Below are 27622 nucleotides of genomic sequence, written 5' to 3'. Positions count from 1 at the left end.
TGTGTCTTTCGCATACGAGATTTTTGTTTTACGTTTCACCTTCCATAATCGACACACGCATATATATATATATATATATATGTATACATCTAAACCTATTACTAGAAACACAATATGTTCCACGCACAATAAAGTAATGAAAAAATTATTTATATTATGTATAATCACATCCATCCCTGATTTTAGGTTCTTCTCATTTTATTGAATTAGACTCGACTGCCGGTGTGGAAAATTATTCAAAGTAGAACCAAACGTTATCTCCTCGTAATGCTATGGCCAAAAATAACGCGACATCTTACCTCGGGACATCTTATCTCATAGTCTCAATTCTATTCGAGAACTTGATAGTTTAATTTACGCGAAGTTCTACATACCCGACGACAATTTATTGTCTCGCATAGTCGCGTCCTCCTGTGTGAATACATTACCGAAATTCGCGTAAACTGATCGCGCGGACAGCGTACTTTTAACTACAGCGAGTTACTCGATAAAATAGCGAAATGATACCGGAGGGGGGAAGAGGGGGGGGAGTCAATGGCAAAAAGCGTCCTACGCGATTCGCCGTCGGCGTTTTTTCCGGTTTCCTGAGATTCGGCCGAAGTCTCTCAGGAGAGACCGAAAGTCTCGCGGGAGCGTCCATGAGATCGATTACAAGGCGAGGACGCGAGATTTGTTCGCGATGCCGACTAACACGGGGTGACAATCAATGACGCGCGGGCGGCGACGGTGACGACGATGATGATGCCGATGATACCGGCGGCGAATCAGACCTGCCCGCCCACGTCGGCCTGGTACCGCAACGTCAGATACTCGGCCGCCTCGGTCATGCGGGCGATACTGCTGTGGAGGCCGCGCAGATGACGCTTGAAGTTCTCGGCGGCGATGCTCGCCAGATCGACCACGCATTCTTCACCTTCGAGACCGCTGTCGATCTCGATGCCGTTCTCGGAATCCGAGTCGGAGGTCCAGGCGATCGAGGACGCGCTCTGCACGCTCTGCATGGACGTGGTGCTGGGGCAGCGCACGTGGCCGAGTCTCGTACTGCCGTTCATGGCCGCCGGATGGTGGTGCGCCAGCTCGGCTGACGGGCTGCCGACCGGGTGGCTCTTGATCGGCGTCTGCTCGTCCGTCACGGCGCCCCGCGTGGGCTCCTGCGACCACAGCAGCTCGATCTTCATCTGATTGATGATGTTGTAGAGGCGGTACAGATCGGTGTTGGCCAGGGTGTCCTTCACCGTGCAGCCGCGCTTGCCCTTCATGCAGATCGTGTCGCCCGCGTCACCCACGGACAGATCCAGCAGCCGGCTGGGCACCAGAATCGTGTCCTCCATCTCGTTGACGGTGCGCACGAACTTCTCCATGCTGTTCAGGATGCTGGCATTGCTGAACTCCGGCTCGTCGTGCCGGGCGATCCTCCGCAGATTCCTGCAACGGAAAATTATTCACTGTTCTTTTAACATGTTACACGTTTCAAGATACGTAGCCTTACGTTTTAAAAAGCGTTTACACTTAACTACGATCTACACTACATAATATAATTCTTTCATCCTTCCACAATAAGCAAAAATGATTGAACATTACATTTAACACTTTCGCTGTCATCAAAAAAATCTTACATTGTGTGCTCCTTCAGATGTCAGACAGAATAATGCATTAATGTTGAGTCCATGAGCACATAGTATGTCAGCGAAAATTCAGTGTGTATTGATGATTCACATAGCAAAAATTTTCTTTTTTTCGTGACAGCATAATCGTTTGCAATTAACGGCGATAGTGTCGTTTTTAACATTTTGCATTTTAAAGTAGCCTAAATGGCGTACGTTAGAAACCAATACTGCTGGCCTTCAAAATTACGATAAAATGCGATCAAGTGGCATTTTTTCCTTTGCTATAAGGCTAGAAATTTTCCACATCGACAATCTACTTTAAAAACGAATGAGGAATATATTATTTTGTCAACGTATTATTAAGATTTCGCGACATTTAAAGATGTAAAAAAAAACAATATAATCAAGTATTTATTTGTTAACTAATTTTTCATTAGCTCTTCATCAGATTATAACGGTTCTTTTTTAAGTATAAATAAATTTAACAAATACAAATCCTACTTTTAAAAAACAAAAGACTGTTATTACGCAACCATAACAACAACTCCGTTCGAACTAATCGAAACTCATTTTTTAACAAAACCGTTGGTATTCACGATCATGAAAGTCATTTGAATTTTTCCGTCTCTTGGCGCAAAGTCGCCGCCTATTCATTAGTAGGACTGACATTGAAACTGTCATTAAGATTAACTGAACGTATAGAATGTCCTTACACGACAGGTGACTAGTCTGATCTTTGCTCAACGGCCGGGGAGATATTCAATAGTCAAAACACATCATATAAAAGATTACTCCGAGCGAACGCCGGCGTCCTGTTGCTTCAGCGTTTTGCTGCGGAAAAGAAGATTTCTCAAACGGTTGATTTGTATGCATGCGCTTGACAATGATGGCGCAATAAAGCGAACATGACGCAATGTCATCAAGCAATGTAGTGTCGCGCGAGCGTGACACTTTGAGAGGAATATCTCCCCGTCTTCGATGCAATTGCAATTCGATTTCGTATCTTCGGAAAATACCAACGCTAATGACTATACCAATTTATACAACGTCCATGCACACACGATCGACAAGTTGCTGAAACTAAGTAGCTGTCATTTTGCAATAAGTGGAATAAAATGGAATAATAATGTTAAACTATCAATATTGGTTATTGCGATAAATATTACCACAGCCTTCACGGTCGAATAGATAAGATACCAGCCCTGGGAAAATCGGAAGGTTCCAGGTATGAACTTTGGCTGAGGTAATATTTTTCGCAATAAGTTCTTTACAATGTTTTAAAGATGCTTGTAGTATATATCAAATTGAAATCAATTTAATATGTAATATTATTTTAGCGTAAAATTATGATTGTGTTCTTAAAAGTCCGAAAGTAATTATAGCGTGCAGTTCACTATAGCTAAAATTTAAAAATAAAAAAATTAAAAATATTGACCAACGTCTAGCCTCAGCCATATGTAACTCTCTTCTCTATTTGTTCGTTATATAAATTAACAGCCTAATTGAAATTATTATTGTTAATATATACATACACAATATATGTAGGTATATAACACAAGATATGCATGATAAACCTCTCAGATCTTAACATTATCTTACAAATCAGGTAATGTAGATGTCTAATATTTTTTATTGATGTCACATAAGGTCAAGTTTGCGTTTTATTCGGTGCTGTCGTTTGTTGACCACTACGTTCGCTTGGTATCAACAACTTTTGAATTTTTCTTCTGGAGGATATCAAGAACGCAGTTTACTCCATCAAAGTGTCAAAACGTGAACGCCTTGCGCAACCGGATTGCGGCCGTCATTGGCACCATAATTAATGACATGCTGCATGGCACTTAGCCTGAAGTGGAATCGATATCCTTCGTGTCATTAAAGGTGCTCATGTAGAAGTTTGGTAACTTTTTGTAAGAAACTTTTTTAATTGTTTTTTTACAATAAAGAAAGGTATCCAGAAATATGTAAGTTTATTTCTCTTATTATTTCAAAATATCGGAAGTTTATCGCGTACACCTTGTTTATTTAATGTATTATATACTGTGTAATATATATTTTTTGTTTATTATTAAATAAACAAATTATATACTCCTAAATCCATTAGAATTTTACAAACCACGTATTATAGCAATTTAATATTAAAATTAAAAACAATGACCATTTCATTTTTGAAGCACAAATTTAAAAAACTCAACGTTCATCACAAAAGTATAATTACATATAAATAATATAAATTTATTTTTAAGTTGATTTTCAACAAAACTTATTTGTATTTGATATACAAAATTAATATTAATTGATATTTAATTGCCAAAGTAATAATAAGCCCAAATAAATCAAGAATTTTCTTCCGCGCAATAATATACGCGTTTCCAAAAAAATATCTACATCACGCGATGCCTTGCAGCTGTTGCATAATTAACGCAAATCTTATTGACATTATCCGAATTGATAGGATTAAAATGTTGATTCAACGAATCAATGTTTGTAACTGATTATGATATTAATATGAATTATTGTGTCATTGTTATTGCAATGTAAATCATTTTATCTGTATATAATAATTTAATGTTTCATGCATATTTCTCACTGATTTTACTATGTACATACATAAATAAATGCATAAAAGCAAATAAGCTAGAATTTACATAATAAATTTTCATAATAATTATGTAGCAAACAGTAATTAATAGTAATAACATTCATAGTTGAATAATTTCTTTAATTTTTCAGAAAATTTCAATAAATTCTTTCGTCAATGCTTAACTTCTTTTTTACTTCATATTAATATACTAAGATAATTTTTAAAAGCTTACGACGTAACAACATATTCAATCATGCAAGCATTATATTTTACTCGTATATATCAATAAAAATTGCAATATCATGATTTGAATTCGATTTTATTTCAATAAAATTTTGAAAAATGGGTTTATTTACAAAAATTATTTTTCCAAAAAAAAAAAAGCATTACCTTTGTCTAAAAGCATCACGAATATAAGATATTATTTTTCTCCGAGTTGTTTAAATGCAGATCTTGTTTTTCATTATCGAGATCATCAGAAGAATAGAGAGATATCCACTTTATCAAACGAATCTTTTTCGATCGTATGAAATAAAAAAATATATATATATACGAGAAGCTTTCAATTGGATTTACTGACACTGTGAAGTGCAACATTATTGTCCGTCTTATCGTCGCATCGCAAAAAAAAGAAGCGAACAAAGGAAAAAAAAGGAATCAATAGAAGCAATGACTTCCGCATTAGATTGAGTTTAGCAAAAAATTCTTGTCATTAATTAAGTGACCATCATTAATTAAATAATCGCGGGGCGAAGCTTATCTACCCAGCAACCGGCATTAGGCGGCGATCGCTGAAATTTGCAATAAAGTCCGACTGCTCGTTTCACGCATGAATATTCAATCGTTCTCCCGGCCGAATTCATGAAATCGCTTTGTTATGTTAATCGCCGATACTTGCATAGCGAGTACGTGAACAAAATGGAAATCTGCTATAAATGCATTGACCGGGGCGAGTTGTAAAAAAGTGCGCATCGTGCAAAGGTCCTCACGGCGAGTATCATATCGAGATTCGCTAACTTCGGCCTTCGCTTTCAGCGGAAAACGATGGGAACTCGAGAAGCGTAATTTCATCACGATTAAGTTGCAAGTGCAATTTGCGTTCGCAAACACATCGCACAAGCTCGAATTGCAAATGATCGTCTTATTGCACAATGATCGCGGCGACGCGACGGGCGACCGCGACTTTCTCCTCTCGCCGATTATTCTCTCCGCGATATTCAATAATGCAATATATATTGTTCTCTGCACATCGAGAGCGCCTTATATTTATAAACGGCGCATTGCAACGGCGTCACTCGGATCCGCGACACTCGGCTGCCTTCAACCCAACGTCGCCGGTAACCCTTTAAAAAGGGTTACGGGGAGTCCGTTGGAGAAGATAAACAGCGCGTTCTAGCGTTATACATCGATACCCGACTGATTAAGGACAGCGAAATTAAGCGAGGTGTCTCTCTCAGGTGACACGCTAAAAATAGCATCATGCCGTAACGTATAGCGTTCTACTTATAATTATAGGCCTACTCTGTCCCACTTGCACCGCAGGCCCGGTCCAGCGTGCATCCGAAAATCGAACTATCTCCCTCGCGCCGCGCCGCGGAACGGAGAAATCAAAACGCATTCCTTAGTTATTATCGAGAGCGTCGCGTCGGTCCGTCCTTTAACTCTCTTACCACATCGAAACTAGAGATCGAGAGAGCTCCGGTATGTGTAACACTCTCCCTGGATCTCCGATGTTACAGATACAGAAAATATTGGATGGTTATTTTTCGTCATTCGCGTATAATAAACACATGAGATCAAATTCCTCCGTTATATTGAAATCTCGATTGAGCAAACATTGTAACTAGATACAATCGATATCCTCGAAATTATTGTTCGAGAAAACTTCCCTCAACGTCTTGCTTTTTATAAATTTTATTCATAGAACTTCTTTCTGACTCATCTATCAATAACTAGGTTATCGATAACTTTAAGAAACACGCTTGAGGCTTATATGATGATCACTTTCCAAGATAAGTAGATTAGTGCTGCGATACGATCATTTTCTCGAAATTTTAAGGAGCAAGTTTTATGAGTTGTAAACAAAATTGGGACAAATAATGAACGAGGCTAACAATTTGGAAAAACAAGGAAATTGCCAAAGACAAAGTCTCTTTCCTAAAATTATATGTATATCGTAATTATACAAACATATGTCAAACACGTTTAACAAGCGAGATAAATAATATGTTAACATAAATGACATGACAATATCTTCTCTAATTTATTATCCGTCCGTAAAGCAATACATTTATGCCGAATTCTGAAAACCGCGGAAAGTAAAATTTGATTTGAGTCTCAGTCGCTTCATGTGAAAACAATGTATAACTTCGTTTTCCTCTCGTATTTGAGACATTCGTTATTTAACTCCATTACAATTTTTATAGAATTTCATCGAACGGCAAATGTAATATCCCCTAATGAGAAGAAGTTATGAAATCTATAAATTGTTCTGTCGATCAAGCTGCGTTTTTTAAATTTCTTTTATAAAGTGCAAATTACGTTTGAATACAGCTTCCTCTGTAAAGAGAAGATTCCCGAAATGAAGATCGCGTTACCGTAAAGCCAATCGTTTCAACAAAGGCTCTGTAACTAGGTTGTTCCGATACCGAGAACCATGCATCTGTACGTGAAACCTCGATCACGAGGTAACGTCCGGGCGACGCGAGGAAGAAACCCGTGCCACTTTTTCGAAGGAGATACTATACCCGCGAGGTACCGTTTCGTGTATCTCTTCTTTTTCACGGCGGCGCGGCGCCTCGTTTAGGGAAACGAGGAATGTGCTCAAAGTGAGCCATCGCCCGAGGCGTCGAAGATGCTAAATTCCACAGTTGAAATCGCGAACGGTCTAAACAGTCGCAGCCGCGAGAAGTGGTACTTCCCGTCAATTCTCCGCGGAGGATCCACGGGAGATTACAAAAGATTATCGCGCGTTCTTCCGCAGATTTCTAATCTACACGGCATTCAGCACAATTCTGCTGAAGTGTTTAAAAATTTAATCAGATATACAGATCTAGAAATAAATTAGTTGAACCATCAAAATAATTATGTATATGTAAAAGAAAATCTCAAAACGTGATGTGTAATGCTGCAAACAGTTTTGACATTCCGATAGCTTCCGAATCAGCTTGTGAACGTTCTACAAAATTATTTTGATAGTCCAATAAAATTATTGTTTTCAGATCTGTACATAATTCAGCTAAATCTTCAGATACTTCAGCAAAACCGTTCGTTCCGCTCTTTACGCATCCGCGCTTTCCTCCGCGGAAGAACCTATCGGCATTCGACGTAAAACAATTGCGGTGAATCTGCTGTCATTGACAGTATTACGTTTCGCGAGGAGATCGCTAACGAAAGTACGTTAGAAGGCAGTCACGAGGTTTCGCGGTGAACATTTTTACTTTCGGAGAGAAAGAAGTATAGTCGCAGAGTGGAGGAGAGACATCACGAGCGATCCCGATCGCGACACAGGATTGTCTATCCGTATGACTCTGCACGTACGTACCGCTTGGAGTACAACATCCTGCACGCAATATCCTCCCGCGCGGGATACCTCGAGTGCCCACGATCGAACTGGATCACGATCGAGCGCGGCTTGGTGTCGCCCGGTAATCGGCGTGTACCCACACTTTGCGGACGAGTCTGCCGAGACCGACAGAGGGGACGGACTTCGCGGACGTCCGTTAAGAAGGTAAAGACCGGCGGTGTGGCGGCCCGCGCTGATGAATATTCGCCCCCCCGATCGCGGCTCGTATATTTGCCATGCAAAAAGCTCTCCTGCGCGCTGACCCCGTGAACGCGAGCGCGTATTATATGATAATGGTGGGACCCGATATCGTCCCCAACAATTATTCCGGTATTTACCCCTGGCCGCCTTCCACGATCGCCCACCTTTGACCGGTTATCGAAAGTCCCGGCGGGCGGCGTGGACCCGAACGCGGACCCCCCCATCGCCGCCGCCGCCATCGCGAGCTCTCGATTTTAACCTGCCTCCTCTCGTCCGCCGATAATCCTGACGTCAATCGACACACAGGTGCTCGTGATCTCAGGTGAGCCGAGGTACTCGCCGTCGTCATCAACCGGTTTTTTTTTCCTCAAATACGAGTAGAACGAATCGATTCCTCGGCAGATACCACGAGTAAACCGAGAGGGAACTCGTAGAGCAAACGCCGGGAATGCCGAGAATGCTTTTTACCTAATAACACATATTGTGTTATTAAGTCAAGCAATGAAACAAGACGAGATTGTAAAAATGAAGACTACGTGCAGAATTACGTTAAAGGATATGACGTCGCGAAAGTACATATCTCCGCTTCCCGGTAATGTTTCGACTGTATACACTGGCATACACACGCACGCGCAACGTGTATAACGAAATACGTCATCGTTCTTCCCGGGAAACGGAATTATTTGCAATTTGATGAACCCCGCTAATGACGCGGGAAGAAAAAATTCCCGCGGAAATATCATGGACTTCGGATTTAACGATTGAGCAAGATCAACATAGCACATAGGTAATCAGTGAAGAGCAAACATTTTATAGCATCGCGATTGTTCGCCGGTACTTTTTTTTTTGTTCATTTAATCGTCTCTCCCGACGAGGGTCTAAAACGCGAAACTGAGTATGTACCGAAGCGCAATCGGCAATCTACAGGTATTTGCTTAATTTTACGGGGGGAAAAAAAAGTGTCAGAGCTGACGCTCGACAATGCCCGTCATTCTTTTTTGTGCTCCTTAAGCGGCGTCTACAATGAGACTTAAGACTTCAGAGAATTGATCAATCACAATCGATTATTCTTCTCGCGTGAGATAAATAATCGACTATGATTGATCAATTTTCTTAAATCTTAAGTCTTATTGTAAACGCCGCATTATGGATTGCATCGTTCAGGAATTATTTGTAGGAGAGAACCGGTCTCGAGTGAAAGAGATGTATAAAATTACATTTATCACTCGATTGAACCCAAGCACATTCATTATGCGTAATAGAGATAGAATCTCTGAAGTTCCGCAAAAGTGGAACACAATTTGGATTTTCACACGTGTCCCAAATAAACAAGATTCGCGGTGCCATTATTACTCTGTAAATCACCGTGCACTTTCTGCATCGGTACTAATACCACCGGTGAACTTTCTAAGACGATTGACATACGTAACGCTCTATACCTCATCATTCGCCGCTCTCTCATTCTCTTTCTCTTTCATGCACTCGATAGAGGAAACGCGCCTTTACATCATGATTGAAGGGTATCAAGAAAAAAGAACGATGCGTTTCTTCAGCGAAACGCGATCTCACTTTATCTGAGACCGTCAATCAAGCGTTTGTAAGCTAGTTCCACGATACGCGATTGTTAAGTATATATTATATTAATTAACTCAAATATCACATTAATTAATTCGCGATATTAAATTTCGACGCACAGTGATACGCCACAAAATTATTAGTAACAGCCACGATAATTTCAAATAATTTAACATACTTTATCAAAATTGAATTTCATAGGAGGGAGAATTTACGATTTCAAAAAATTTATCAAGTTTATTCGGATATTTTTCTACGTCTTTGAGTTTACTAGGTTTAAATAATTTTTTACTACTTTGATCGTAATTATAGCTACTTAACATGTATTCAATAGGTGATTTCTTACTTGGCACAATTTAAGGCCAAGAATATTCAACACTTGATTTTAACGTTTAATTTTCTTCGACATTCTGCTTATTTTTGCATTATTTACTTGGGTTTACTTATTTTAACTCATTAATATACATGCATTGAGCATTATGTGAATAATTAATTCAATATTACATCATATAAATAATTGAACAGACGTGTATAATCGCACTGCTCTTTCAGACTCGCATAAGGTCGTGAGGTGATATCTGGAATTTGCGCGTTCAAAATCACGTACGATTAACGTTAAGGAAAGAGAGTTGTGTTTATCACACATAACAGCCGGATAGGACCGTGACCAATTATCATCTTATCGGACATCTGTCAGGCGCTGTCGATAACACATGCACCAATATTTCGTGCAAAAATGTATCAACACCATGACATTTTATAAATACGAGGTATCAAATCTACATATGCCATTGATCGCGTCACTTTAAAAAGTTCCAACATCAAAACTTTTGAAACATTCCTGACAATACTCCGTTGAAAAATAATATAAGCTGCATACAAAAATATTGATTTTTATGTACAAGGACTAAAATAATATAAGTAAAAATCGACTTTTAAATAATTTTGCAATTCTAACTCAGTGTGTGCGCACACGCGCGCACATGTGTGTGTGTGTGTGTGTGCGCGCGCGCGTGTTTTAAAGCCAATTAAAATTAAAATGTATACATACAGATACATATGCATACCTACATAAATCAAATATCCATATAAATGTTCAGAACTTAAAGTGCGTTTTATCCAAGTCATAATTTTGCTGACGTAATAGATGTTGGCATAACTTCCGCCAGTTCGCACGATTCACATCGCATTTGCTATTATCTACTGGAAAATTACGCGCCAACAGCAAAAGTATGGAAAGATCGTCGACCGCTTTCGCTGACCGACAGTGGATTTTCCGCAATGCGCGTTTCATCGGAAGAATTAAACTTGATTTCATGCCGCGTCGCCGAATACTTGCAGCCGAGAGAAGAGCTAATTAAAGTTAATGTCAATTCTCGTATAGATTAACTAATACAGAGTTTCTCTTTCGCACTCGGGCATCACGCCAAAAAATTCATTAAATATCACACGCGAGTTCAAGTGGAATTCATTAGGACTACAGCAGAACAATATCATTCATGCCTATGTTTTTTCAATTTTAAGAAATATTATATTGTTAATATGAAAATACTTGTATTAACATTTTCATATAGAAATATTTCATGTTATTTTTATTAGAAAATAATAAAAACTTGCCATATTTATAGTACATATTCCATACATTTTATTGAGTTTTAACATATAAGTTTCCAGATAATATGAATATATATCGCTCATGTAGCTTCTATCGATAGCTGCAGTTATTCAACTAATAGTCAGTTTGCTGAATTAATTTAGCACTGCTCTTTAACGTAAATGCTACCCAGATCATAAATTATTTATATAAATTAAAATGTAATTTACATTTTTAAACGCACTCATATAGTTGAATTATTGTTTGTAAAACGTTTAGAACTTTGAAATTGGATTATTCTAGAGAAAATGCGAAATAACGGAATGTCCGTGTATGAAAAGAATAAAACTATATATATTTTCAAATTAATATATAATTAATCCAATTAATCAAATCCAAATTTTGTTCCCAATAAATGAGATTGCTCGCATAGTTATCAAGCTTTAGCATTGCTCGAAATTTTAGTATCAAAATGCATTCTCATATTTTCAAATAATTACAATCAAAATTTCTCAATTGGTTTTGAATTATGCAAAAGGTATTGTAGATATTATGTTAATTTTTGTGCATAAAATGTTTCTTAAACAATTACAATACTTCAAGTTTCAATTTCCGTAGCCCATCACATTCCTGCACAGGAATTTATGTACAATACGTCGTACACAAACTAAAAAGCAAAACTAGGTATGAATATTAATAAATAGTAAGAAAAATAATCAGTATATATACACGGACGTACATGAACATATCTAAACACGCGAATTCCACGGAGTCAATTAACTTTAATCATTTATAAATAAGTTCGAAACTACAACAGAAGTACGCTCGTAAATGTTACATGGCGTAAAAAAATTAGTCTAATAACATATTTTGAATCGGTCAATAAAAATCAGAATATATCGAGATTACAACAGTTCCTTACCCCAGAACTTACTTACAAATGATTAATTTACTGCGAATTCGCGTGTACAGATATGTTTATGTACGTACGTGTATGATATACGGATTATATGTAATGATTATATTTTTCCGTTATTAATATTCATATCTAGTTTTGCTTTTTAGCTTATGTATGACGTATTGTATATAAGTATTGTATATAAGTACTGCACAGGATATAAGTCATTATAAATTAAAATGTACGAAATTTAAATTTGTAATAATATACACATGTCAATTTTCAATTATATACACTTTGGTTACTCTCTACAAAAGTTTTATAAGTTTGTAAAAAGGACATGTTCAAATCTTTTTCTATTTGCAAGTATATTATTTTAAATAGAAGACGTAAAATGCGCAAAATTGATGAGCGTTAAATTCACTAATATTGTGTCCGTAAAATAAAATAAAAGAATAATTCACACAGTGAATCGATAGATATTGCAGGAAAAAAATAATAAGATTTAATAATTCCGAGTTTCGATTTCATTGTAGTTCTTAAGAACAGAAATGCGTTACGTAACATATTTAGACGAGATTAATGTTCACGCAATGTTTTGCAAAATTGATAAGTAAACGAAGAGTTTTGAGGTATAAATACATACATCTGCAGCTTCTCAAATAATTCTGTAGTATCTTAGTCAAAATATTTATAATATAGAATTACTACAAATCACGCTTGTTTATGTTTATTCACGGAAGTTATCCAATTTCAGACTCCTATTTATATTTTATATCATCAGCTTAACATCGCATTAATAGCTTTGTTCATCATTATTTTTAACTATATTCGACTAGAGCGAGCAAATGTGTGATAAAATATTCGTCGTCAAGTTATAAATTGCAGCTACAAAATTAATAGTCAACATCTGGACAGATGTTTTCTTGATAAAGTAAAATTTTTTGCGAAAATATATAAAATATATAATAAATTGAGGTATTTATTAACTTAAAAAAACAAAATTTTCAGATGAAATATTTACTGTTGAGATTTGTCAAATCTCGTATATGATATGCGATTTTTAATTTATTTCTTTTCGTCGTCGGATACTTATATTTAAAGAAATTGTGCAAGAATAATGTATCACCAATGCGACGCATATAAATTGATTAACACAAAGAAAGCGACGTACAATAAAAAGCGAAGTGCCGCGCGAGGAAACCGTATAAACTTATGCGTAGAATAATGAATTAAAAGGCCATGTAAAACATGGCGTGCTTTGAATAAATATATCGAAGCATTACGCTCGGTGCATGTGCACTCAAGAAAAGATTGAGAGTCCATGTCAAATATATCGAATAGCTTCTCCTAAAAGCATCTCTACTTTTTCTAGACGCAAAAATCAAACGCAAGAAAACGTGCAAACATGCAAACCTAAAAAAAACCTTTTTAGAAAAAGAAGAAATTTATTTGGTATCACTACTGTCTCGCTTGATATACCTATACAATTGAGTAGACATAAAATCAATTTTTGTTATTATAATGCGAGATATTATTTAGATATATGTAAAAACATTTTTGTTGTTTCTTTATTATCAATAAATTTTGATGAAGATTTTATTACTTAAATATTATTGTATTAATATATTAGTATTATATATTATATTATATACATATATACATATATCTCATATTGTTTAATAATATAAATATTAATTATGTATCGACGTACACTTTTATTTTTAAAAAATAGTCGAAAAATATTGTTACTTATTATTATTTTATATTTTTTATGAGAAAGTATGTAATAATGTAAATATCCAGCTTGATATAAGAGATTCAGTTTATAATCCGCGTATACGCCGTATACTAAAACATGTCTGCAACCGTATTATTGTTTAATAATGTAATTGCAGACATATTTTAGTGTATAAACGCGGACTACAAACTGAATATACCTTTCACATTAAGCCGAATATTTTTTAAACCAAAACTGATAAAAACGGTTGCAGCTATAAAATTTGAATTACGTGTTCAAATCCTTTTTCATTGTCGAATCGTAAAGCGGTAAAAAAAGCCAGTAAGTATGCAGTAAAAAAATGGTTCTCTTTCTCTTCTATAATAAGTTTAATAATAATATAAATGCTCGACTGTAAAAACGATAAAAAATACGCTTTACGATTCAACAATGAAAAAGGAATACACGTAATTCTAATTTTTACACCCGTTTCTCAGTTTTTGATAAACTGTGTACTTTGTTTTTGTAGCTAATAACGATAATAGTTACAATTGTTTGCATTTACGTATGTGGCTCGTCCATTTTAACTTTATTTAAAATGTACCTCCAGAGAACAACAGTTAAAACTGTGTAACAGATGATTAGAGATAAGCATAAATTTACAAACATGCAAGCAACACAGCTATGCTTTATTTTACAAGCTTTTATTTATAACGTTAAATAGACCGAAAAAATGCTCTTCGATTTAAATGCAATGCCCTGCAGAAATAGTTAAACAAGTTAATCTTATTATGACATCACACTGTTTGCTATCGTTCCAATGCAAATGCGAGATTATCGTTTGTCGCAATTCGCTGCGGGAGATGACCCTATTACAATGAAGAATTAAGAGATATACAAATACTGACGCGACATAATTACTGTTAAAAAAATAATAAAAACTAATTACTTTATAAAAATTAAATACTTTTAAAAAAATCTCATTTCATCTCATTTTCTATTGAATTAAACCAAATTACAATAATACAACAACGTATTAATTAATAAAATTGAATAAACAATTCATAATTTAATGAAACTTAAAAAAACGCGGACCTAGTAAGATCAAAGTCGAGCGATTTCAATAGCATAGTTTCACAAAGAATTGATCGAGTCTTAAAATAAAGTTCCATTAAAGAGAAATTAAAATAGCTTGCCTTGACAAAAATTGTCAGGTGCATTGTACAAGTAACATAGTTATTTAATAAACTTGATAATAAACGTGACTCGTGGCAATGATTCAACGCATAAAATTCGCATGGCAAGCGAATTTGTATTTTTAGCGCGTTAGATCGAGACGGAAATATGATAATGTATGAATCATTGATCCCACAAGATACAGCTCTACTATCTGACTTGATTTCTAGGGATCTTTCGCGAACGTTCGTACCGTGAATTTTCATTATCGCTGACTTTACGCAGCGAAGAAAACTCGTAAAGGAACATTCCAGCGATGGATTCACGCGTCATCGAGAGTCATTTAGTGACAAAGACGACACGTGATTTTCCGTGACAAACAACGATTGCATTTAACCAGCAACGATGCATGACACCCAGCAGCACGGGTGCAAGAAAGGAGAAATCGAGCATGCGATTCACGAACATGTGTGACGGATTGTAGTGCGTGATTACTATGCGAACGATCGGCCGGATGGATACAGAGAGTACTAATGATTTTCCAAATGGCTGGGTGCCGCATGCCATTTCCGATTCTGGATTTAATTGCGTATCGCTGGAAAAGAAAAATCTTGCACGCCTGATAGATCGGGGAACTAGTGACATGATTCATAGTTCGCTCTTCCGGAACGACCCAAATATCTCCATTCTACGCGTGATGCTACGTATCCTTTTTTTTATCGATTAGCAATTCGAATCGAAAGTTGTTTTCTCAACATATTTTTTACATTTTATTAAGAGACATTAAAATACATATTTTTCGGTCACGGATAGGAATTCGAAATTTTTCGAAATATATAGAATGCACAGTTTTTTCATAAATTTCTCTTATATTTTGATAAATTTTTGCGCATTTCGCATGCCGGTAAACTTGAACTTCAATATCGAAAGAATGGCATGCGAATAGGTATGTTAATGTGTCTAACGAAATATCTCTCTCGACACATTGAAATGCATAGTACGTGAATTGGATTATGCAATATTACTGTGAAATCGATCGTCAGAATGTTCGTGCCTCACAAGGTCAACTTTTCGAACAAGAAATTATAATTGCGTAAATGATATTTTTTTAATAATGTTTGCGTATAGCTTCAAAGATGATTAGAAGTGAGAATTAAGTGTTTAAATAAAATAAGAAGCGTCGCAAACATTTATCGCTGATTACTCTAAAGTTTTCCACAATGTTATAATTATTATATATAATTATATAAATAAGATATAATTATATAAGTATAAAAAAAAACTTTATTCGATAAACATTCTGTTCTTGCTCGTTATAAAGTATAGGAAAATATGACTTTTCATTGCAATTGAAAAAATTCGATTATAGAAGAAGTTTAAATTCCACTAGATGATAAACATACTACAGTTATGCACTGTAATATTATTTCTTTTTGCCGACATTATCATGATATTTGATCATTAAATTCTAGATAACCATTATATAAGATAGAATAATTTATTTACTTCTTATATATGTCATATAATCATTATATAATGTCTATATATAATATATAACTGAAACATAGCAATTAATAAAGAAGTTTGTAACATTGATAGTGTAAAAAATTTCAAACGGTATAAGAAACATGTCTTGTTAACAGTTATACACATTATACATATTGAATATTTATAACGAGAAAAAACTGTAGAGAACCAAAGAAATTTGTACATAATTTGCACTTTGTTCTTGTCGATATGTTAGACCAGTTAGACAATTATATTTACAACCATATTTATAACAATATATTTATCTGAATGATTTTGTTGTCGTAGAGAATAAGAGAAATTTGTACTCTGTACATAATTTGCACTTTGTTCTGGCCGATATGTTAGGCAATTATATTTACAATCATATTTATAACAATATATTTATCAAAATGATTTTGTTGTCGTATAGAGAATCAATGAAATTTGTACTTTGTACGTACATAATTTGCACTTTGTTCTTGTCGATATCTTGTTAGATAATTATAGTCATATCTATAACAATATATTTATATGGATGATTTAGTTGTATCATATTAATAAAATAGCTATTTAGTTAAAATAGCTATTTAGTTGTATCATATTGATAAATTTCTTTCTGCACGATGTTGAAAACATGATACAATTGAGAATAATTTTGCATCTCAAAATACATATGAAATAGAATATATTATTTTCGCATAACATTTCTCGTTTTCGCGAAAATCGAAAATTCAGAAATTAAAAATATCTCCATATCTTGCAAGCTCAAACGATCTTCACGCTTCACCCCTCAATCACAATTTATAACTCACAATTTATTAAACGCGCCTCGACAATTAAAACACGTAAAAAACAAAATCTTTCATTAAAAATAGAAAATAATTTAAAAAAGTGATTTAATAAACGAAGTAAAACTACATGTAAATTATTCAGATCGGCTTTACATTTCCCCACAAATGTTTCTCTCTACACTTCCTATGCTTATCTTAAAGAAATACAGACCAAGAAATTTTTCCAATGACATGATCCCTGCATTTACGATATGCAGAAAAAAAATTTGCCCCTAATCTGCAACGAACAATTACACGCCTGACTAGCGAGCATTCCAAACAAACTATCGCTCTCGATGCTTCCAGGCATCAGGTCGGCGAACTGTCTCGTCGGGATAACCTTCTGACGCTCATAAAGTATCGTCACTTAAAAGCAATTAGTCACAGCCGTAACTTTTATCGATACATGCAACGCTCACGTGACGGGCACGCATCGCTCGAACGGTTTCGTGAGAAGTGCGCGATGATGCACGCATTAATGACGATGTCGATTGCGCTATCAATCGATTAAATCAAGCGTGGCACGTGTCGCTCTTTGGACAGATCTTCGATCCTCGCGAACGATGCCCCGAGTTTCGCGAATCCAATAAGAAAGTTTTTCATGCCTTTCCTGTTATGTTTCGCGCATCCGCGCTTTTTTCTGCGCAGCACTTTTCAGTGCTGCGCAGCTGATATGGAAATACGTATATATCGCGATAATTAAAATGCGATCGTAGAGTATTTATGAAACATTCATCGTCGTTCTTGCATAAACATTTTGCGTAACCCAATTAACGTAAATTTGGCTATCGTGAAATTGCAAAAAAAATATCACTTTCTCGTAGCGTGTTTTCGATTAGGTAAAAGGACCTTTGAGTTCCTTCTGATAAGATATACATATTACAAAAGATGAAAAAACGGAGGACTATTTTCGGGGACAAGTGTCTCAGCAAATATTTTTAATAAATTTACATAAACCTCAGCCAAATTTCCGAATTGGTAAATCGTATATTTATAAAAATCTCGAGGTTGACATAGTACTTGCAAAATGGCACGAATATAAAAGTAAAATATAAGTGTTGATATCGAAATCTGTATTGAATGACTTTGTAAATATTCATTTGTATAATTTCTAAAAATATACATAATATACGGCCAATATACATAAGAAGGAACAATCTTATCTGTTCGTATATCTGAATAATTTTGCAATTGCAAATCCTGTAAATGAAAGCGCTCACTTCGAATTGCATATAACCTTCGTTTTATTCAAGTTCAATTCCTTTTCCGTAAAATACGAAAAAAAACAAAACAACGAAAAAATCGCTCATTTTATGTACAATAAATTCATAATAATAAATAGTATTTTTAATAATTAAAAAAAACAGAAAGGAAAATAAATATTTAAAAAGTAGACGCAAAAAAAGTTCTTGATCCAATAATTTACAATTAACGTTCCACAACTGCTCAAAATATTTTAAAATCTTACATTAAAATATTATATGCAAAAAAGATAAATTTTCTTTCGATAATTTACACTTTACGCATAATTGTAAGCGAGAAACTCGCGGATACGGTTCTATAATAAACTTTAATCCTGTAACCAAGCATAAAGGAAATAAAAGGCGCTTTTTCTCTTGTATGCTCACTTGTAATAGAAGCGTCATATACTAGTTTATCTTCCTCTTATCAAAGCGTTTATTTTTTACATCGTTTACACGCTCACGTCTTATAATGGGCATAATCGCAAATGAAAAGACATAAAAATTGAACTTTGACCACCATAATAGAATAAGTAAAAAACATAAAAATCACATCAATTCGCGATATATGTCGGCTAAAGTGCCTGTCTTCGTTGAAATGTTTGCATTACATAACAGGCGTAATTGCGCGAGCGGATCGTCTAGAAGTGATTTTGCAGCGTAACAAATAAAGCAATAAAGCAGAAAGGAAGATCTCTCTTCCTCATATTGTTATAGCATCATCGTTTTTTTAACAAAAAAAATTGAACAATTTCTATTAAAGAATCAATCGAGAAGTTCATAAAAAAAATAACAGATAGCATAAAATAAAAATCAAGAATTAAACGTAACTTCGATATATAAAACATTTACGTACATGAGTTTTTGTGCTAAAAAAATATCGGATACCCTTTAAACTTATTTCTTGATAATATATATTGCATCATTGAGCAACAGAAAATTCTTTTTAAGGTCTTCTGTTTAAAATTTAAGCGGAAATAAATTATTAATTCTAATAATAATAAAAATTTATTATTTTTAGATATATGTTTTATGCAAAAAAGTCTCCATTTCGAATTTTTTAATAATATGCACAAAAGAAATCACGTGAAACTTTTTATGTGCAATTATGTACGTAATTCAGCTTTTATCGATTCTGTCCAAACCTAATGGACTAGAATAGAATTCGCAGCTGTAATTACACTTGAGAGAGCTATAAAGCAGATTGCAACCGAAAGATCTCTTATTAATTTTATATATATTACATGAAATATATAAAATTAAAAAGATATATATATATATATATACATACATATATATATATATATATATGTATATGTATAATACATTAATATTCTTTAATACATAATTAATATTAATATACATTATTATTTTTATATATAAATTAATAAATGATTATATATTTATACATGTAGTATATCCTAATGTACATATTATAGAAATAATTCTCGAGAATTCTTTTATTATTGACAGCAATTCTTGATAACTGTAATACTTAAACTTACGAAATTACATTTTGTTATTACAGAATACTTTATGTTACAAAATTCGCTAATTTCATCAGACTTTCTTAAAGTCATTTAACCATTGAAGCAATATAATAATAATAATAATAATGATAAAATTTTTATCAAGACGTTTAACGTCACTGGAATTACGATGGATAACCAGCGTTGCGTGGGCGTTACGGCAAGTGCACGACATTCGTATAGTCGGTTACGACATCGGTATTTCAAGTTCGCGAAAACAGACGATTGTTTGACCTTTCCGAAGCTGACAATGAAAGTTTTAGAACTACCTCGGAGAAATCCGAGACTCGAGACAAAGCAAGGAGAGAAAATCGCATCCATTACTTATTAACGGTATAAATATCTATGTTAACAATTAATAGTCTTCAGAATTACAATGATCAACAAAGAAGAAAAACGGTATTCAATCGACGCAAAAAATTAATTCCCGTGTTCCAAAATTATTATTTAAAAAAATATCTATGCTTTGTCGTATCATTAGGAAGAAAAGCAGAGAGAAATGTGAGGTTTTTGATCAAGTCTGGCGAAGTTCATGAAAACGGCGCTTAAGATTAATATCAAATTAAAATGTAAATTAAATTCATCCTTTTATTCCCAAATTATTTAATAGTAACAAAAATATTTATATTTTTTGTAATATTTATAATATTTGTATTTTTCCGTGACAAATAAGCAATTCATAATATTACTGTAACATTTTGAAATTTTAAGACTTTTCTATTATTTTTATTGCAACTATGTATATAATGATTTCATTATTATAAATAAATATTTTTAAATAAATCTACTTAAAATATTTAAAAAAAAATTATAATTCTGCAAGCTCTTACTGTGTATTAAATGAAATAATATATCACAAAATGAATTAATCTGATATCCAGTAAAAACCGAAAGCAATCAGAGACTTGTGTACATATTCTAGTTATATTTATGAAGACACATGATTTCTGTAAATTCGTCATCAATTTTCATAAAGATCGATGTCGAGTAAAATTTTATCACGTGATTATTATGCAATAGTCTACAATGTCAACAAATGCTATCGCATTATCATGATTATCCTGATCACGGCATTGTCACATGCAATTACGATCACGAAAAGAAAACTTTGAACAGATTCTTCAGCGCTAATCGCGCATTGATATATGTATATGTATAATCGGCTCTAATTGATAAATAAATATTTCTAACAATAAGCGCTGGACGGACCCGCACTTGTGACAAATTCACGTGCGTTCAGGGGATTATTTGTGATTTCGCTATTACAAGAAAAGATTTCGCAGTGGCGGCGAAGTCGCGGCAATGCAATGGTGTCACGGGTAAAGTCACAGCTAATGCCAGACTTTCTATACAGACGATGACCAAGACCGAAAGGCGGGACGTGCTTCGCGTAAAATTGCGCCGGCGATTCTTTCCAAATTCACTCCTCCGAGTGCTACTTTGCGCCTCGATGCGCACGTGACCGCTTATCTTTCGTCAATCATTCCTTTCGCATCTAATTTTTTTTTAAACAGCCGCAATCACGTGTTCGTGAGAAATAAATCTAAATAATATAATTGCGAAACATACACGCATGTTCTCTCGTGTATATACTTTACAATCAGTGCATGTATAATTATACGTATATAAAAAATATATACGTATACCTATATGTAACATATATATATATAAAATTTTTTTTCATTTTTTAATTTAATTCAGTATTTATTCAATTTCTTAATTTTTTTAAGTTTTTTTGTTTAATGTTGTGCTTTGTAATTTTTTTATTGTTTTTGTTTTTAATCGTAACTTTGTTTTGTATAACAAATGTTTATTCTATAAACTTTGATCCATCAATCAACATAAAAACAACATAATAAAAATGTAGATAACATGCATAATTAACATTGTAAAAAAATAATCAGACCTTAATTATAATTTCTTGGTCGCGTACAATTATATCTGAAAATATATAATTTTCAGATATAATTGTACGCGACCAAGAAATTATAATTAATGACTGATTAATTTTTTATAATGTTAATTATACAATCAAATGATACAATCAAAGACACAAGGTCTGTCCAAGATCAAATGACTTATGTTTATTTATAAAAAGGAGAAAAGCTGGATCGCAAAATTTTGCGTGATATTTTTTTATGCATGTTATTAACAGTGACCTTATAAATACAATATGTCTCTAACATAAAATAAATATTTAAATTGATAAATTTAATTATAAAATTTATTAAATATTTATTTAATATTATTCGTTTTCATGTAAATTTCGAAGAAGGAATTTTGAAGAGAAACATTGCTGTTCGCTGTCTGAATGTTAAAGAGTCTATTAAGAAATAATCTTAAAAGATATTTCATCACGAAAAATAATTGGCTCATTCATGTGTTATCATACAGATAATTTAGCGTTGAACCGTGAAACCAGTTATATTTCGAGTTTCATCCGGTTCTACATCACCTCCACCCAAATAAGTCAATGAAATATTTTTATTTTGAGAGTATACTCGACGTCGTTCATTCTTAGTCAAAAGCTGTGTCTAATGAATTTTTTTACAACGTAATATTTGCACACATATGGAAGAGATATATAATCAAAAAATAATTTCAAATTTCGAATTTCTTATAACACATGCGGAACTGCGAAAACCGCAAAAATTCAAATCTTCGTATAAGGATCGGCGCGTTCAATTAGGAAATGCCTAAACCGGAACTGAAATTAATGGCGAATGTATAATTGCATAGTTACGAGTGATGTATGAGCTGTTTCGACTTGGCGTGTACTGTACCTTCATATACGAGTTTCAGTTTCAACATTCGTCGTATTTTGCAATCTGTGTGGCTGGTACAAGCATAACAAGCAAAGCGAGTTATTTGAAAAGGGTGACTGCAAAACGTGTACATAACGAAATACACGTTTCTCCATCTGAGACATCTCGATTTTTGCTGTTCTAACTCTCGTTCTTGTCGTCGTCGTCGTCGTCGTCGTCGTCGTTTCGCGCAACAAACTCTCTGTCTCGGTCATGTGATGAAAGTGTATCTAATACCAAAGAAAAAAAAAACATCCACGGAAGCGTTGCGTAAAGCGCGACGGAACCGGGGGCACGTTCTCCACTCGGCAAAAAAAGAAAAAAAAGAGCCTAAACGCTCGCGACCGCGCGGCCTCGTATATACAACGCAACTCGAAATGTAGCACACCTGCGAATGAAGCACGCGGAGTCTCGGCGATTCCGCCGAAGCGTCGTTCGTCGAGCAAGCGGCTTCTCGCACGCGGATCCGTCTTTCCGCGTGTGAGAAAAGTTTTCGTCAAGGCCCGCCATATATACGTGGATACCGTGGATTATATATATGTTGCAACGTCCAAGCACGATTTCATTTAGCTCGCCCGCGACCATATTGCTCCAAAAGTTGGCCATTCGCCTTCGCGGGTGGCCCCGTACGAAACGGTTTCGCGTGCGAACGAAAACAAAGAAATTTTCGTATACGCTTGGTATATATATAGGTAATGCGGTATCCGCGCTCGGCCGCAAAAAAAATGCGGCCGCGCGCGCGCCAAGGGAGACTTCCCGCGGGAACGATGCGGCTCTCGCGCGCGTCATAGGGAAGAGACTTGAAATCGGACGGGAACGCACGCGTTTCGTCCATGGAGCAGCGCGAGGAGTGGCTGTAATCGAAAAACGGGGAAACCCCGGCAAACACGTACCTGGTAGACTCGACGTTCGGCATGTCCCCGTAGTTCATCCCGTTCGACGTCGGCGTGTTGTGTAGTCTCTGCGAGTGCACGCGCACCTGACTGTCACTTGTGAGGTGAGAGAGAGGAAAATCCTCCGTGGTCCGGCGTGCAGTGTGCCGCCGAGAGCTCCCAGAGAGATGACAGGCCGCCAATAGCCGGGGGGGGGGAAGAGTAGGAGAGAGAGACGAACCGTCCGACTTGCGTGTGTCCTCGCGCGAGGAAAGAAACGCTGTGCGGCAAATTTGCGTTGTGCGAGACGAGTGAGTGCGAGATCCCGATTTGCAATTCGCTTTTGACGATCAATGCCGCACGAGGCTGGACGAGCGTCGAAGCGCGTTTATACGGAGCATCGCCGATCGGAACTGGCAGGAACTGCAACGCGTAGCGGCGCGTACCTCTCGCCCCTCCCAACTTTTTCTCTCTCACTCTCTCTCGCTCCGTTTCATCAGCCAGCCGCGCGCCAAGTCCGACGAACTCTTCCGTCCGCGTTCCTTATCACGCCACGCGTGTATTCACGCGTTAATGAAACGGACGATGCACACGGAACTTACGCCGCTCCCGGCTCAGCTCACGAGACGGATCACGCAGCCAGGCGGTGACAACGGCGAGGAGCGCGCGCGGGTACCGCACACCACCACCACACCACCGCACCACGCCACGCGACCAGCTGGCCGTATCTCCCACCAGCGCTCTCGTGTCAGACCACAATCCGCGAGCGTGATTGGCTGCCGCGGACCACGCGAGCTCCTCGTTTCCTCTCCGTCGGCATCGACGTCTTCTTCTCCCCTTTTTCCGCGTACACGCCGTACGGCGTACAGCTCGATTCATGTCGTATACTATATCACTTATCAGTAACCGTCGACAAACGAGCTCGCACTGGACCGACAGAACGATACCGTGTAATTGATATATTGATATTATTCGTCGCGCTAACTGTTATCGACACGAACCGGCGTCGACGATTAAAAGAGGGCTAAGACGAAGTATAAGCGGTATCGCTGCCGCGCGCGGTCCTGACATTCATACATTCAACAATTAAATCGCCTCGTATTTACTATTTATGCATATCTCATAAAAGATGATGAAAATTTAATTCTTTTAGTGCACAAAATTGAATTCCTTCCATTGCCCGAAAATCCATGTGTGCATTTCATGAAAAATTCTCTCTCTTTTCAGGTGTAACGAAAAGCTGGGAGTGTTTATATTTTTTACTCGTTTTTATTTTCTTTCCACGTTTCTTAAATTGTTCTTCCAACAATGAAACAATGACTGCTAAATTAGCAAACATTTGATATTAGATTCAACCATGGCTACTATATTTTAATTTTTGATATTAGATCCATCTGGTATTATAACTATTGAGCCATTTGATGAAATATTATTAATATAAATGTGTCTCCTTATATATATAAGAAAATATTCCAGCAATATTGTAACATTTGAGCTGCATTGTAGGAACATTGCATTCTGTGTATTATATACGAATAAATTGGTTGAATCACTAATATTCTCTAACTATAGCGAGATTCGTGCTTTGCAACACGCTATCGAACGCGTCTACGTTTTATCACGGAGTACGAAAGTGTTGCCATATTAGAACACTTTAGCAATATTGCAGCAATGAGCAACGTTCCTGCAATACAGCTGAAAAATTCTAATATCATTGGAATGTTGTTTGCTGAACAAGTTACGTACGATATATGTATTATAGTAAGCCGCTTACCGAATCGATCGTAGGCGACACTTATAATTAGCCGCAGTAATTTTAGAGACGAATCTGGCATTGATTGATTTAACGGTGCGACACAACACATTGTATTTTTATTGATCCCTTTCTAAAACAGGTATTCCGCTATTGCGTATTTCATATCTGCGCTGCTCAGCATGATGTTTGCGAGAATTTTATTTTATTTTAAAGCTTCAATTAATAAAATTAAATTTTTTTTATTTCGAAGTTTCTGATAAACAATAATCACGCAAATATCTATGGATACGAATTAAAAGGTTGAATTTTACGCAGTATCTGTAATATCAGCATAATAAGCAAAAAGATAAAATTAATTGCACGGTAAAAAAATCAACTGAGCTGTATAAATTAGTGAATCGATCGATATGTCTACACGTGCACGTATAATTATGGCTCTATAAGAGAGGGAACTTCACTCGTTACCAACTTTAATCGTTTATAACGCATGATACTATCGTGACTTTGATATTTACGTGTTAAGACTTTTGACTCTGATTAACCTTCGGAATACGCAGTTAAAATTATTGATTTTTTCTACGCAACAGACCATGAACATATTTCTGTTACAAAATAATAGGAAATTACGCTTTTAAATGTTTTGATAAATATCTAAAATCTTATGCTAAAGTTAAAAATATATGTTTATTAGATACAAATTTTATATAATCAAAATAGCAAATTTTGATAGATTATTTTATTAGGCGTATATTATGGAACATATTTACATTATTAATATTATTTTGATATTGGAAAAATTTACAATAAATTTCGTACAAATAGGCTAGCGTAAAATTAGTATTATAAATAAAATATACATAAAAAAGATTTAAAAAAATACATTTAATAAGTTCATAAAGATTTTAATCATCAATTATCTTAATTCTTTGGAAATTTTTTAAAATTAATGTGCGTTAATAATACCTAGGAACGATAAAATTTATCATATATTTTAAAAATCCTCAATTTTAATTCTCGCTAAATTTAATCACGATTAAACGTATCCTTTCGCTCGTACAATTAAAATAATGAAAATTTGACCTTGCTGTCGAGAGATCTGCTGAGAGGTCGGCTGTTGCGTCTGCGTTTCATATAATCAACACTGCTGAATCCTTTAAAATAATAGTTATTTATTATAGTTATTATATAGTTATTATATAGTTATTATATAGTTAGAATAGTTAGATTAATAGTTATTAATTAGGTGTAGTTAATTTCTTCCTCTTTATCGCGATTTACGCAGTAAAATTGCTTTTTTGCATTATCTTTTTGTCACGTCGTATCTTTGTGTCTTCGTATCTTCGTTTCACGTTGGAAAGGAGTGATCATTTAATTTCCACTTCCGAAGATCGTGATCACTACGTTGAAAGGTCGATTTAGTTGCGCCGGATAGGAATATTACGCGTCTTTTGCAGGATTTTTTTTTTTTTCACTACCATTGGAAGTTTCCGCGTTCGACATTTCCGCACAACATAATAACGAGCTGCTCAACTAATTTCACTCGAAGGACGCCCTGTACATCAAGGTTGCAACCTTCAATACTTGATAGACACAAAAGATCTTTTCTCAGAGCCTCATTGTTTACTCTTTTTGTCTCAGAAAGTTTACTCTTTTTGTATCAGAAAGAAATATTGATATATCAATATTTAATCTCTAATTCTTCCTTTTCCTTTTTCCCTTTGACGCAAGAAAATTTGTAAGGCGCATTTCTTGTCATCGTAATAAATACGGCTATCGACAAAATAATACGATTCAAGTCAATGAGTTTTATTTAAAATCCAATTTGCATGTAAATCAGTGAGGGCTTTGCGATATCGCAAAAACACTACGTAAACATGCAAAACACAATGATAATAGTTAAGTAAACCATCTAAAATGTATCATCTCTCATTAATAATTGATTTCACTCAATATATCAGCCATAGTACAATACAAAGTTAAATGCGGCAAAAGTACATACATACGCATTGCAAGTCGCATGCAAGTACGCATTACATGCTATCGCTGACGTCCGTTGTTTATTTGTACTTTACTTTTTCTAATAATTTTGTTCTAATTCTTTTTCCTTCCCCGAATCCTTAGATATGTGTCTATTCCTTTTGAATGCAGAAGTGACATAATG

General features: G+C 35.3%; 1 protein-coding gene across 2 annotated transcripts; it reads right to left on the bottom strand.

Annotated features, from left to right (window-relative positions):
- Window positions 1-76: 76 nt before the first annotated feature.
- Window positions 77-24492, bottom strand: LOC105458887. 2 transcript variants are annotated; one of them, XM_011704484.1, is made up of 2 exons: window positions 23727-24492; window positions 77-1425 (listed from the first exon to the last, which is right to left on the bottom strand). In XM_011704484.1, the coding sequence occupies exons 1-2, from the start codon at window positions 23762-23764 to the stop codon at window positions 765-767; spliced, it is 699 nt and encodes a 232-aa protein (XP_011702786.1). In that variant the 5' UTR covers window positions 23765-24492; the 3' UTR covers window positions 77-764. The 2 variants fall into 2 exon arrangements, with proteins under 2 accessions (XP_011702786.1, XP_011702793.1); XM_011704491.1 differs by lacking the exon at window positions 23727-24492 and adding an exon at window positions 7736-7919.
- Between the last annotated feature and the right edge of the window lie 3130 nt (window positions 24493-27622).

The sequence above is a fragment of the Wasmannia auropunctata genome, unplaced genomic scaffold (assembly GCF_000956235.1).
Source record: "Wasmannia auropunctata unplaced genomic scaffold, wasmannia.A_1.0 LD336101.1, whole genome shotgun sequence".
Classification (NCBI taxonomy): Eukaryota; Metazoa; Arthropoda; class Insecta; order Hymenoptera; family Formicidae; genus Wasmannia; species Wasmannia auropunctata.
The sequence above is the reverse complement of the archived record's forward strand: the minus strand, read 5'-3'. Positions and strand labels throughout refer to the sequence as shown.

What these genes read in the sequence shown, in the direction of transcription:
- LOC105458887 (XM_011704484.1), bottom strand. Translation starts at nt 23,764, where the DNA reads ATGAACTACGGGGACATGCCGAACGTCGAGTCTACCAG. An exon ending in CCGAACGTCGAGTCTACCAG is followed by an intron (nt 1,426 to 23,726) that starts GTACGTGTTTGC and finishes TTTCCGTTGCAG; the next exon opens with GAATCTGCGGAGGATCGCCC.